Here is a 13,508-nt window from a genome sequence, read left to right as displayed (position 1 = left end):
CACTAAAAGCTGCGCACATGCTTCTAGCGATGGCGCTGTGAGCGATGCGGCATTGGCGCTGAGAAGCACGTTCAATGTCCGCTTAAGGTTGTTGTCAGTTGATGGGAAGCACGTCCCGTCTACTTCAGCACTGTGATCTATCTAGTCCCGCCAAGCGACAGGGGTCTGCCGCGACCACCTTTCCGAGTATGTCCAAGCGTTCGGTGGCAATCAAGTTTGTCACTGGTGCGCCGTTCAGCGATGCGATGTCAGAGATTGAAGCTGACGGTGCCATCCTATAGGCTTCCTCACCCTCAGTCAGAACGTGGACGGCCTCAGCCAAATCGCGGAACATCCACCAGAAACGCTCAAGCTCCTTCATGGCACCCTGTTCGAAGTGAGATGTCAAGACGATACTTGTGGTCATGTTGAGCAGAATTATAGAGACCCTATCGTTCCATCACTGGCAATCCCGAAAGGCGGCCAGGATCCCACCACGAATGATGCTATGCAAGGCGTTGACTCGAGGAAGCTTAACGAGCTCGACGTCAGTGACGCTTCCGTGCCGATCTCGAACATCCCACTCAAGGACTTGCCGGGCTGCTCAAGGTGCAAGAAATCACTACTACGACCAAATGTTGTCTGGTTCGGCGAGCAGCTGCCTTCCACGACCTTGGGTGAGATTGACGAGTATCTTGAGACCGACGAAGGGGTCGATCTCATTCTGGTCATCGGAACCTCGGCAAAAGTATACCCTGCGGCTGGCTATATTCCCCAAGCACGCATGAGAGGCGCAAAGGTCTGCGTCGTGAATATGGATGCTGGTGACGCACCTCCTGGAGGATGGAAAGAGGTAAGCAGCATCATCAGAAGATACTACCTTGAGCTCAAGACACTGATGACGGATAGGGAGACTATTTCTTCCAGGGCGACGCTGCAACCATTGTGCCCGAATTGCTCAAACCTATCATTGGCGACATCTCTGTACCGGCGAAGAAGCAGACCTAGGATATGCCTAGGGGCTGTTGACAAGGATTATCGCCGCTCTAGTGATGGCGACGACTAGTATTTGCAGCCCAGAGCGGATGATTTCAGTTTCCCAGTTTCGAAGGAAGCAATGCGCGAGCGCCCCGCCTAGGTAGCTACAATCTACGCATTGGCTCACGATGCCGGCGGGTTGAAGCATCGCCGTTTGTAGCGAAGACGACGATGCGCTCGGCAGCAACGAATTGTGTCCACAGCCCTCAGCCGAAGCATAGATTGTGACAAGTCGAGGTCATTGTCGTAGCATATACTCCTGGGCGTTCGGCCGTTTAGATGATGTAGTACGAGTAGAGAATACATAGTCTCCTTGGCACACATATCGCGCAACCTGGACGTACCTTCACATAAGGCGATTTAAGCTCAATGCAAACGCGATGCTACGATGCATTAGCTGCCTTCGAGGTCACAGTATGCTGTATGTCGGAACAGAACCTCGTGACTGTCGGCTACTTCCCTGCAGGCGCCGCGGCCCGCTGTCCATAAGCGCTGCTGTGGGGTGAATGAAACCTTCCTTTGCATCAACACAACAACATGAAGAGATCGTGTTCATCGCTGTTGCGATCAATATCTCGCCCAACGCCTACATTCCGGACGAGACCATGCCACGCGTGCTTCACCAAGCGCCGGACGTTGGTGTCGGCCGCAGAGATACAGTTCGGCCAGCCACTACACGAAACTCATCCGCACTTGATCAAACCTGGTGATCTCACACCCGGAATATCTGCCCTGGAATATCACCACCGCAGAGCAGCTCTAGCACGAAAGCTTCCTCGCGACAGTGTTGCTGTTCTCGCGGCTGCTGACATCAAGTATCGTTCCGGCGCCGTCTTCTACGACTTTCACCAGGAATCGAATTTCTTTTACCTTACCGGGTTCAACGAGCCAGAGGCGGTCGCCGTGATACAGAAAGGTCAGAGCGACGTTGAAGTTACTTTTCACCTATTCGTGCGACCAAAGGATGAGCGTGCAGAGCTGTGGGATGGAGCAAGATCGGGGGTGCAGGCTGCACAGGATGTCTTCAATGCAGATGAGGTGGGCGACATAGACGATATTGGGACGTTGATGCCGGAAATTATGAATGGAGCAAGATCAGTGTATACGGACATTGGCCATGCCGGTCGAAAGACTGCGTTGAGTCGGTTCATCAAGGGACAGCCAAAGGTTGATGGAATGGCTAAGTTGCTGCAAAATGCTGTAGTAAAGCCACTACGACCTATGCTCAACGAGTTACGAGTGACCAAATCCGAGGCGGAGTTGGATTGCATGCGAAAAGCTGGATCTGTATCTGGGGCGGTCCTGACCGAAGCCATGAAGAGAACACCAAGGAGTGAGAAGCAGCTATGGGCTGACTTGGCATACGGCTATCGCACTAATGGACTCGACGGCGAAGCATACGTGCCTGTGATTGCAGGTGGCAAGAACGCGCTCAGCATACACTACGTGCGGAATGATGCATTACTCAAGCCCGGTGAGGTAGTCCTGGTGGATGCTGGTGGTGAGTATGGAGGCTACATCACGGACATCACGCGAACATGGCCAGTCAGTGGACGTTTCACGGATGCGCAGCGGGACATGTACAACATGATACTCAATGTTCAGAAGAGCTGCGTGAGCTTGTGCAGAGCCGATGCTGAAGTTACCCTGGACAAGCTGCACCGAGTCAGTGAGACTGGTCTGCGGGATGGACTGAAAAGTCTTGGATTCGATACCTCTGGTGACACACTGGACAAGCTGTTCCCGCATCACGTTGGGCATTACATCGGTCTCGATGTACACGACGCACCAGGCTATCCACGAGCCGATCTGCTCAAGCCAAATGATTGCATCACTATTGAGCCAGGCATATACGTGCCGGACAACGATCGCTGGCCGTCGCATTTCCGTGGTCTGGGAATCAGAATTGAAGACTCTGTAGTGATTGGCGAGGAGCAGCCCGAGATCCTGACGAAGACTGCCGTGAAAGAGGCACACGAGATCGAAGCTTTGAGAGATCGATGACACTGCTTCATCGCTGTGCTTACATACTGTGTATTCATATGTACATTCGGCCACTTTCTAGATGCGAAGGCCATAGTTGAGGTCTTGTTCGAAGCCGACCGAAAGCTGTGGGACTTGCTCATACCGGCCTTTGAGGATCTGTCTTGTATTTTGCAGGACCTGAATGTAACTTTGTCGAAGTCCATATTGTTTCATGCATTCTAGGAACGCCCACGACATCGCACCAACATGGGAGCCCGCAATCGATGCATCTGCGGAAGTCTGGTCATCTTTGCAGCCCGAAAACATCCAAACCTGCTTCGGTTGTTCGCCTTGATACTCTTGAGCGAAGTCTTCTTGGCTGAGTCCGTACTGATCAGTCTCAGCTTGTTCGTGCATAAGACCCTTGAAGAATGATTGAGCTCCAGCAAAGAGCTGTCGCGCTTCGCCGACCTTGTCCACCGTGAAGCCACCTTGGATCAAGTGAGATGCGGCTCCCATCAGCCGCATACCAGCCTGGACGTTGTCGAGCATGGAGACGTTGCCATCTTCGTCACTGCGGTATACGAATGGAAGTTCTATAGCTGAGCCACTATGACAGCAGTCCAGGATGACGAAAAGAGTGCTGCTCGGAGGCAACGCAGAGACCAGCGCCTTGTGGAGGACCCCACTTGGGATCTGGCCGTTTTGTTCGAAGTCGCATGGCACGATCGTGTCGTCGAAGCCCGATGCGCGATAGCCTCCAGTGTCTGCGACTTGCCCGCCATGTCCTGAGTAGTGAAGGAAATTCGTCGTTCCGGGTTCCGATACTAGCCACTGAAACGCGGCCATCATATTATGACCATTTGGCCTACACAGAGAAGTGCGTTAGCCATACTCGAGAAGCTCGTGGCAGTGTTTTTGGGCAATAGTGTAGCTAGGGGGGGGGGGGGAGCAAAGTGCCCCGTGCAGCACATATCTCACACCCTCCAATATGTTCTAAGCCACTACCTGATGCCCAGTACCCTTCAGTAACGTACCAGAAAGGTCCTTCTGGATCCGTATGACGGTCGTCTCGCAAGACGACTCGGTCTCGGCGATCTGAAGAATAGCCTTCGGCGGCCAGAAACTCGCACATGTTCTCCACATCCTGGCAGGAGAGCATGTTAGCTGCGAACGGGTAGCTGCCGGCAACTTTAGCTGCAGACATAAGCAGGTCATCCTTACCTGGTGACAGCCTTGAAGCTTGTGTTCGCTACCGACGTAGTTTATGCCTATCAGAAGTGATTTCTTCCGGCGTGGTCGTTCCTGATATGCCATTTCGACTACTGGGTACGTTGGCCTTGCTTGAATGCTGGCGAGGTTAGACAAGCCGCGCGCTGTCGTGCTGGCGGAAAGAGTCCAAATGATGTTGTGTCTTGGGGTTCGTCAAACAACGTACGGTCTGATATCAGGGGAACTTCTTCAAACGTGCATGCTTGGCATGTACTTGTTCCTGCTGATCCGAGTACCTGGAAAGTGAACAAGCATTGGAGAGCTTCAATGCTATTAAGCATGCGCGGCTCTGCTGACGTCGTCATGCAGATGAAGACAGCACGTGAACAGGCGCTATGGTCGTGCAGCGAGGCCATACTGCAACATGAAGTTCGATTCGAGGCATGGCTAGCGGCGATGGTATCGAAGTTGTCAGGCCCTTGGCTGGTCCAATGGGTAGGCTGTCGTTGCTTTTGCAGGAGCATGAGAAGGGGAGATCATCAAAGACTTACATTTAGGCATGTATCAGTGCACAGTGGCCGACGTGATTGTCGTAGAGACAGTCTGTATTCGCGTGCTTGTACGCTATCTTTTGCAATTGCACAGACGTCCCGTAGCAGTGTTGCTGACTGCTACCTCTTGTGCCAGCCAGCCATCGAGATGTGGAGTGCTCTTCGCAGGCTGGCAGGCAAGAGACACAACTGGCAGCATATCGCTTTAGATCAAGGCGAGGATGCAAGTGCCGGATGTTTCAGCCATCTGTATAGCTGCGCCCGCCATCGCCATGAAGATGCATGTAGGGTGTTGGTAGTGGAGGAGCAATGCAGGAAGCGGCGATGGGCATGTGTTGTTGTTGTGGCTCGCTTAGCTCGCGCTAGCAGCGGCTTGAGCCAACCTCTTTCTCGCTGGTAGGAGGTACCTCGCCCATCCACAACCACCAGTCCACCACTACCCGCCCGATACTTGATGCTGTTGCGCGCTCGCTGCTTTGCATGGTCGTCCTTGTCTGCCTCTTTCTCGCCTGCTCCTTCAGCTTTGTCGACCTTGCTTGCTGCGGTACCATGGCTATCTGAGTGCTTCCCGCAAAACGCGTTCCTTCTCGCGTCGTTGCCCCGCCCAACGTCAAAGCAAAAGCGAGCAACACCAACACCACCCCAAGCCGCACACCCCAGCCAGCCACGAGTGCATGGCAGCAGTCTCCACGGCACACCCGCCCGACACAGCGACGACCAACGACAAGATGGCCAGCAGACGCGCACCGCTGGCCACCGTCCCCAATGCCGTCAACTCGCCCTTCCGCAGCGTCGCTGCCGTGAGTGGAAAGCGCACGCGAGCGCAGGCTGGAGAGCAACGCGAGGCCTTATACGGACAACCACCCGCCAAGAAACAGGCCATTGGGTTCATTGAGCGCGACGATGAGAACGTGGACCCGCGGAGGAGGCACGGCGTGACGGTCGCTGCCTCTGAGAAGCTGGACGAGCCATTCGCCAAGCGCATCAGCCATGCCCCGACAGCATTCGAGAAGAGGCTGGCATCCGTGCGTGAGCAGAAGCCAACACCACAGCCGCGCACCGATCGCTCCCAGAAGCAGCATGCCGACAACCTCGAGTCTATCAGACAGTGGCAGAAGCACTACAGACGGCAGTTTCCACTGTTTGTCTTCTACTTCGACAACATCTCCGACGACATACGCGCCAAGTCGATGAGACAGATCTATGCTCTGGGCGCGAGGGAAGAGAAGTTCTTCTCCAAGGCAGTCACTCATGTCATCACCACTCGTGCGATCCCGCCCGAGCAGACTAGCACCAGTCCAGACGATGAGGCCAAGTACGAGAATGTTCAATCCAAGACTATTCAGCCTTCTGCATTGGCGAACGATCACCGTCGTACCACCAGCCTTCTCGATGCCACTCTTCAGCGTCGTGCCCAACATGCCGCCGTGCCGCAAGCAGGACTCGATCACAAAAGACCACAGGCTCAGAGCGTCGATGTCCTCACGCGTGCGCGTGGACTGGGCATCAAGATATGGGCACTGGAAAAGCTTACTCGTGTCCTCAGCACCATCCTTGACACTGACACAGGTGATCATGCCACTGAGACTCGTGGTCATGCCACATCCCATCGCGTTCCTTCACGACAGACTCAGGATGCCGACCTGGAGCAACTACTCCGCCATGAGAAAGTCAATGGCCCTGCCGATCGCGACATGACCGTTGCCACTCAGGACATGGTGTCCTTGAAGGGCTGCTACATCTACGTTCACGACATGGATGAGAGGACCAAGCCTGTCATGGTCCGGGACTATAGCAAGCCCACATCCAAAGAGCAGGGTAAATGGCCACAGTTCCGCCTCACCGCAGCTGGTCGCTGTCCTTTCGTGGAGGATCCTGCTCATACCAAGAGGCTTCAACAACAGGAACGTGATGCTGCAGCACGAGTGCAGAACGAAATGGCCTATCGCAAGACCCGAGCAGGCCATACGCTCCCAGCAGACCCTGCCCAGCTGTTAAACGGACAAGAAACTAACTTGCGTCGGTCACCTCGTAAGCCTGCCCAGGCGGCGAACACAAGCGTCAGCAGGCCACTGGAACCTCCTCCACCGCGCCGTCAGTCCTCCAACGAGCTTGCTCCCGTGTTCTATGGTAGTACACAAGCCAATCTTCGTGGCCCTCCACGCATGGTGGGCGGCGAGCCGGTAGCTTCAGGCATGCAGCGATCGAACGTGACTTCCGCCATACGCTCACAGGCAATCTCCTCTGCCGCCATATCGTCAACTGCCCCCGGCATGAACAAGCGCGTCGGCGACACCAAGGAAGTGTCGTTGCTCAAGCGCAAGGTGCTTGCTTCGAACAGCAACAGCATGACTTCCTCTTACATGAATGATATGAGAGGTGCTATCAACGAGCCTCAGGACCCACCACCTCGTGCGGCCAAGCGCAAGGCGCAAGAGACGCTTGGCGTGGTCTATGAGAACGACAATGATGGCCATCGGTCCCGTGCCCGAACTTCAGCGCCAAAGAGAGCCAAGTCTGTACAGAAGGAGCCCAAGCCGGGCTACTGTGAGAACTGCCGCGACAAGTTCGAAGACTTCGATGAGGTAAGCATCCCCTGTCACATCCATGCAATTGGTTCAAGGTACTGACGTCTCTAGCACATTGCCTCTCGCAAGCACCGCAAGTTTGCTCAAACAGCAACGAACTGGGCAGAGCTCGACAGTCTTCTTGTTGAATTGAAGCGCCCTCACAAGCCTCACATATGATGCTCCTAGGTGGAATCTCACAAGCATTGACTTTCCTGAACGACAGCACCGATACGCTTAATGTTCTTGTTGTGCGCATCAGCAGTATAGACTCTGCATTTCTGTTCGGCTGTATATTCAATACCCATTTGCTTTGGGGTCTGCATGCATAGCGAGGCGCTTCATGTGTACGTGGGTGGTTGATCGAGTTTATTTTGCATCATCGGGGTAGCATGCTCACGAGCTTGGCGAAGGACCATCTATAACGATCATAGCATTAGCATTGCCGAAGTAGAGTACGCGTACGATCTTGAGACCAACTCCTATAATCCACGAAGGCGGACTGCTCAAAGCCGTGGTCGTGTTACGAGATTGCCGGTTGGTGAAGCTCAACTTCCCGACCCCACCGAGGGCAGGTGAAACTTGGTTGGCGCCGAGCGCTTCGACTTATTATTGAAGCAAAGGCCTTTGCTTGAACGCGCTGGCTTGTAGCTCATCAGTAAGGCCGTACCGATACGGTTGAGCTTGTAGCGCGTCGAGCCCTTGGGTATGCGCCCGTTGGACAGCATTTTCAGAAGTAAAGTCGAGACCTCAGCTGGTGACAAAGTACTTTCCACTGCCCAGCTCCTTCTCCATTGACTTGACTCGAAGATACATGTTATCCACAGTCGTCGACAGCAAATCACACTCACAACTCATTGTCGGCCGCACAAGACTGTGACTGCGATTACAACCACCAGCCATGGCTTCCTCACCGCAGCAATCATCGTCGTCACCAGATGCGCCAATCGAGGAAGAAGATGGCGCAGCAGATCTGCCCATGACCATGGCAGCATCCGTCGTGCTCGACCAACTACCCAAAGACGCACACCGAGCTCTCGAGACAGCCGGCGAACTCGAACAGGCCAAAGTCACGGTGCGTCTGTCGCCACTGCCGAACACGCCACAGCTGAAGCAGCCGCGGTTCAAGTGTTCGAGCAATCAGCGCTTTGAGTATATTGTGCGGTTCCTGAGGAGGAAGCTGGGGCTGAAGGACTCGGAGTCTGTGTTTTGCTATGTGAATTCGGTCTTTGCGCCGGGGTTGGATGAGGGTGTGGGCAATCTTTGGAGGGTGAGTTGATGTCGTGTTGTCATCATGTGAATTTACAATGGGCTGGCTGATGTATGTGACAGTGTTTCAAGGTCGGCGATGAGTTGGTCGTCAACTATAGCATTACGCAGGCATTTGGTTGAGGTTTGACATGTGGCATCGGGAAAGAGGTACATCAACCCCCATGAAAATGAGATCTCTAGGTGGTCGTACCAAGGCTGATGCTCTACACAGTCTGTCTGTCTTACGAGTCTGTATGCCCTCGCTCCACGCTATCCGCAGCCTTCTCAAACTCTGCCACCTGATCTGCAGGCATAGGGTAGTTATGCTCCGCAGCAGGATAGCTTCTGCTCTTCACCTCATCACGATATGTCTCTAACGCCCTACTAGCCTCACCCCAAAGGTCACCGAACTTCTTCACAAACTTCGGCACCCTTCGTCCTGGAGGAAAGTAGCCAGCCATATCCACCTGCACCAGGACCTGCCCCGAGCAGCCACTTCCAGCGCCAATTCCAATCGTTGGTATCTGCAACCTCTTTGTAACAGCGTTCGCGACAGGTTCCGGTATGGCCTCCAAGACCACCCCAAATGCCCCAGCATGCTGCACCGCCTTCGCGTCCTCCAACACCTTCAACGCTCCACCAACAGACTTACCCTGCACCCGAAACCCACCCAACGCATTCTGCCTTTGCGGCGTCAACCCAATATGCGCCAACACCGGTATTCCCGCCGCCGTAATCTTCGCAATCGCCGGCGCCATCTCGACCCCTCCCTCCAGCTTCACAGCGTGTACCCTCCCCTCCTTGACCAACCGTATAGCGGACTGCAGCGCCTGCTCAGGACTCACTTCGTAGCTCCCCATCGGCAAATCACCAACGATGAAGGATGCCTTGGCGCCTCTAGCAACGCTCCGGCAGTGTAGTAGCATCTCCTCGAGGAGGACCTCGCTGGTGTCTTCCATTCCTAGCGCGACCATGGCGAGACTGTCGCCGACAAGGATCATGTCCATGCCAGCGTGCTCGGCGACGTGGGCGGAGGGGAAGTCGTGGGCGGTGATCATGGTGATGGGCTCGTTGCGTTTGTAGAGGGTTTGGAGGGTTTGAATGGTGACTTTCTTCCGAGAGGAGGAGACGGCGCCGATGGGGGAGTGGGAGGAGTGCCGGACGGGCGTGGATGTTGTTGGGACATGGTGAAGCACGGCAGCGGCGGCTGTTCGAATGGAGGGTTGTATTCTTGCGCCAGGCAGTGTAGAGGCATGTGCGAGTTGTGGGATTTTGTTCATAAGAGCACGCGACATGATCGAAAGTCTTATCCTGGCTCGTGTGTAATGGTGATGCAGCAGCGTTGTGTTCCGGACAAAAGAGAGACGTCTCGTACGCTTGAAGAATGTGAAATGTCCATTTTCTGGCGACTGGCGGGTCGTAAGACTTTGATTCACGGTATGAAGTATTCTACATTGCAGTTATGAGCACTGGGAGGACGCGAACACGCTACCTCGGTCGCCGATCTGAAGCGGAAATCCAGCCGGGCCACGGTAATGGTCAGACAGAAAGCTTACATGTATAATTCCCGCCTCTCGACTGGACGATGCTTTTATTGCTTTGAGCAGAAGATGCTGTCCTTGGGGTTGAATGCTCGTTTCAAAGCTCCATCAACTACATACTATACATTCTATGCCTATTCGCGCTTAATCAAGGCAGTCTCGTCCATGTGAGTCTTCGCCGGGGCGCCTCCGCCATTATTTCTGATATCCCGCAGAGAATCAAGGTAGGTGACATCGGCAGGCTCTGGGACGTCCAGAATGCAACAGCCTTGAGTGTGAAGGCATACGAGCATCGCGTCGCAGAGGTACGACCAATCCTTGCGGCTCTCGGCTTCTTGCTTTTCAGCAGTTGCCCCTTTCGCACCTGTGCGCAGTCGTATCGGTCATGCAATGGTTTGATGATCAACCATGACTGATGATGACTCTCGCGCCCTCTTTGCCAAGAACACCACGTTCTTTCTCTTTCCCCTTCGGACTCCTGTCTCGACCCTTCTTCCGACTAAGAAACCCGAGCATTCCCGACGGCTTCTCCTGCCTGCGCTGCTCGTCATTCGGCTGCACAAGCCCTTGACTTTGGTTCGCCATTTCACTCCAGCTGCCATGTTCGTTTAGCACAACTTGCACCCCTCCACCCTGGGATGTGCTCCTCTGAGAGCCGCGAGGTCGATGACTCTTCGAAGACGACGCCGGCGATGGCATCGATGGGTGGTCCTCATACCGCACGGTCTTGATTCGATGCAAGTCCCTTGGGTCTGGCGGTATTATTTGCTGAAGTGCTTGTGCTACGCTCGGATCTGATGACGGCGGAGGAAAGTACTCTTTGGGCTCTGAGGTTGGACCCGATGAGTAGTCTAGTGTTGCTGAAGGCAAAGGAGGAGACCCATCTGGCGAGTGTATAGAGGATCGAGTCGTCCTCGAGGCACTACCTGGAGTCTGCGATCGTGGTGTGGGTATCGATTTCAGATTTTTCGATTGAGCTCGTGGAGTGGCAGTATCGACCGCGTGATTTCGCTCGTCGCCTCGTGACGAGCTCTGTCCAGTGGGCCGTGGAGGTGAGCCTGCTTGTGACGCGACAGGGCTACGATCTTGTGGGACAACAGTGTAATTGAATGGCTCAAACATTGTTTCGATCATCCGATGGAGCTCGTCAGCTCGAATTTCCTGCTGTGTTGCGTCTTCTCGTAATTCTGCTCTCGGCTTCTGCTTCCTCGCCCGCGCTTCGAGTGGTGCTTCCTCCAACAGTAATTCCTCCAAGTCGTAGGTCGCATCGAAGTTCGTCTTCTCACTCGACGGGCAGAACACTGGTTCGTACTCTTTCCGCTCGAGTGCCTCGAAGTCGATGTCTCTGAAGAAAGGGTTGTCAGTGAACGTCTCGAATCCAGTTGCTCCAATTCGCAGGCTTCTGTTCTTCTCCAATAGTGAGCTAATAGCATGTAGGCATGGCATGGACACGGGCGGCGAAGTGACTGGGAACGCCGGATCTGCTTTGATGATGGCTTGTGCCAGCTGGTCGTGGTGGTTTGCCTCGAAAGGCCGCTTGTTGTAGATGCATTCGTAGAACAACACGCCCAGTGACCACCAGTCGACTTCGGAATAGTAGCCTTTGCCACTGTAGACCTCGGGAGCGAGGTAGGCCAAGGTGCCAGATTTGCTTGTCAGCGGCTTCCCAGGCGTGATGTCGGATGCCACGTTGAAGTCCGCCAGATGGACATGGCCTTCTGTGTCTAAAAGTACGTTGTCCGGCTTGACATCGCGGTGGACGATGCCTTGTCTGTGGACGTATCGCAAGGCACAGCCAAGCTCTGCTATCCAGAATCTGACGGCCTCTTCCGTAAAAGTCTTCCTCGATATGTGAAATCGTAAGTCACCACCGTTCATTAGATCGACCACGATGTATCTGCCCCTACGCATTAGTAGTGATGCCTGGCTGCACAGATGCAGTGTGCACTCACAAGTACTCCATGTCCTGGAAGCTGTATCGCAAATTACACAAGAACGGGTGATTGAGGTGCTCCAGCATCCTGCGTTCCCGTATAATGTTCCGCACGCTCTCCGACCGTACCACCTCATCTTTCCTTATGTATTTCAGCGCAAACGTCAAGCCCGTGTCCTTTCGTTCCACTATTCTGACTTTGCCAAACGCACCCTTGCCGACAACGCGCAGCAGCCGGAAGTGATTGAGGTTCACCTCGTCGGTGAGGATGACGGGCTTACCATTGGAGTTGCCCATTTGCGGCGGCGGGGCGGAGCGGAGGGTTAGAGACAGGCAGGTCTCGCGGGGACCTGAGTTGTGCTGGTAGTTCGGTTCGAGGTGTACACAGGCTATCGCAGCGGCATTGTCTTCCGTCGGCGAAGGGCCTGGCTCCTCGAGTGGCCGTTGTTGGCCTGCGTTTCCGGGTTTCTGATGCGGCGTTGGACGATCGCTGGCGAGCTTGAAGCTCAAGGTGTATCCTGGACGCCGCCACGCACGAGGTGGTGAAGCGTGGTGGAGGTGCACGACAGGACACACGGCAGCAGGAGACGTTCCAGGTAATTGGGCGGCGGAGCACCGCTGTGCAATGATGGAGATGACTGGTGATCGCCGGATCAGCAATGCATGCCGATAGTACGAAGTACAGTAGCGGCAGCAGCAGCAGCAAAGGGTGCCTGGCGCGAGCAGCGGTGGTGGGATCCTGTCACGGTGCTGCGCAAGAGGGGATGATGGGGGCAGCACAGCAGCAGAGCAGGGCTGATGTGGGCGATGGCGCTCGATTAGAGAAGTAAAGCAGTCGAGCAGTTGGTGCACACTGAGAGCCGGGATGCAGATGCAGATGTGTGTTAACCCTGACTCAAGAAGTAATTCCGCCCACGGACGACATTTGACATTCACAAATCACGGGCAGCCGTGGCAGCGTCACGCACAGGTCACCAGAGAGATGCACGTTGCAGCAGCGTGGTCGGTACAGTAGCACGAGTAGCACCTCACCACGCTCACGTTTTCCATCGGGCCCAGGCTAGCGGCGACGATCTGTCCCGTGAACAATTCGGTGCGCTAGTTCTGGGGGCGTCTGCAACATCCCGGTATGCACGCTCTCCAATCCCGGCCTGCCCTCAGCACAAGCAGCACAAGCAGCATAAGCAGCACAAGCAGCATAAGCACCACCGCCAGAGGAGGGCCACCGCACAACATGCCGCTGCTCCTGACTGTCCCTCGCGGCCGGAGACTAGGTGTCGGTCGAGTCGGCAGTGAGCCACCCACCAGCGCGTTTGACTTCTGCGCTACCTCCTAAGCTGTGCGGACCACAGTGCGGTACAAGATACTGTATTGCATGTCCCACCAGCTTACGGCGAGCAGCTTCCTGTCTCATGACAGTAGTGTGCATTCGAACAGCGCTCCACTTTCGCCCTACGGCGGCGTCCTTCCA

At 54.9% G+C, this 13,508-nt stretch overlaps 6 protein-coding genes across 6 annotated transcripts; 3 read left to right on the top strand and 3 right to left on the bottom strand.

The window, feature by feature from the left end:
* Positions 1-101: 101 nt before the first annotated feature.
* Positions 102-3,021, top strand: CLAFUR5_00699 (Intermediate cleaving peptidase 55; the record flags this gene model as incomplete). The annotated part of the gene is made up of 3 exons (XM_047899847.1): positions 102-225; positions 282-832; positions 1,678-3,021. The coding sequence occupies 3 exons, from the start codon at positions 102-104 to the stop codon at positions 3,019-3,021; spliced, it is 2,019 nt and encodes a 672-aa protein (XP_047757235.1).
* A 57-nt stretch (positions 3,022-3,078) lies between these two features.
* Positions 3,079-4,299, bottom strand: CLAFUR5_00698 (Metacaspase-1; the record flags this gene model as incomplete). The annotated part of the gene is made up of 3 exons (XM_047899846.1): positions 3,079-3,850; positions 4,020-4,129; positions 4,207-4,299. The coding sequence occupies 3 exons, from the start codon at positions 4,297-4,299 to the stop codon at positions 3,079-3,081; spliced, it is 975 nt and encodes a 324-aa protein (XP_047757236.1).
* Positions 4,300-5,419: 1,120 nt separating this feature from the next.
* Positions 5,420-7,492, top strand: CLAFUR5_00697 (Hsk1-interacting molecule 1; the record flags this gene model as incomplete). The annotated part of the gene is made up of 2 exons (XM_047899845.1): positions 5,420-7,330; positions 7,385-7,492. The coding sequence occupies 2 exons, from the start codon at positions 5,420-5,422 to the stop codon at positions 7,490-7,492; spliced, it is 2,019 nt and encodes a 672-aa protein (XP_047757241.1).
* A 721-nt stretch (positions 7,493-8,213) lies between these two features.
* Positions 8,214-8,704, top strand: CLAFUR5_00696 (Ubiquitin-like protein ATG12; the record flags this gene model as incomplete). Its single annotated transcript, XM_047899844.1, has 2 exons — positions 8,214-8,582; positions 8,645-8,704. 2 exons carry the CDS (start codon positions 8,214-8,216, stop codon positions 8,702-8,704), a joined length of 429 nt encoding a protein of 142 aa, XP_047757242.1.
* Positions 8,705-8,805: 101 nt separating this feature from the next.
* On the bottom strand, positions 8,806-9,858 carry CLAFUR5_00695 (3-methyl-2-oxobutanoate hydroxymethyltransferase; the record flags this gene model as incomplete). The annotated part of the gene is made up of 1 exon (XM_047899843.1): positions 8,806-9,858. The coding sequence occupies one exon, from the start codon at positions 9,856-9,858 to the stop codon at positions 8,806-8,808; it is 1,053 nt and encodes a 350-aa protein (XP_047757243.1).
* A 648-nt stretch (positions 9,859-10,506) lies between these two features.
* Positions 10,507-12,334, bottom strand: CLAFUR5_00694 (Serine/threonine-protein kinase 32B; the record flags this gene model as incomplete). The annotated part of the gene is made up of 2 exons (XM_047899842.1): positions 10,507-12,001; positions 12,057-12,334. 2 exons carry the CDS (start codon positions 12,332-12,334, stop codon positions 10,507-10,509), a joined length of 1,773 nt encoding a protein of 590 aa, XP_047757244.1.
* Between the last annotated feature and the right edge of the window lie 1,174 nt (positions 12,335-13,508).

This window comes from Fulvia fulva, chromosome 1 (genome assembly GCF_020509005.1).
Source record: "Fulvia fulva chromosome 1, complete sequence".
Lineage (NCBI taxonomy): Eukaryota > Fungi > Ascomycota > Dothideomycetes > Mycosphaerellales > Mycosphaerellaceae > Fulvia > Fulvia fulva.
This window is presented reverse-complemented; position numbering and strand designations above follow the sequence as displayed.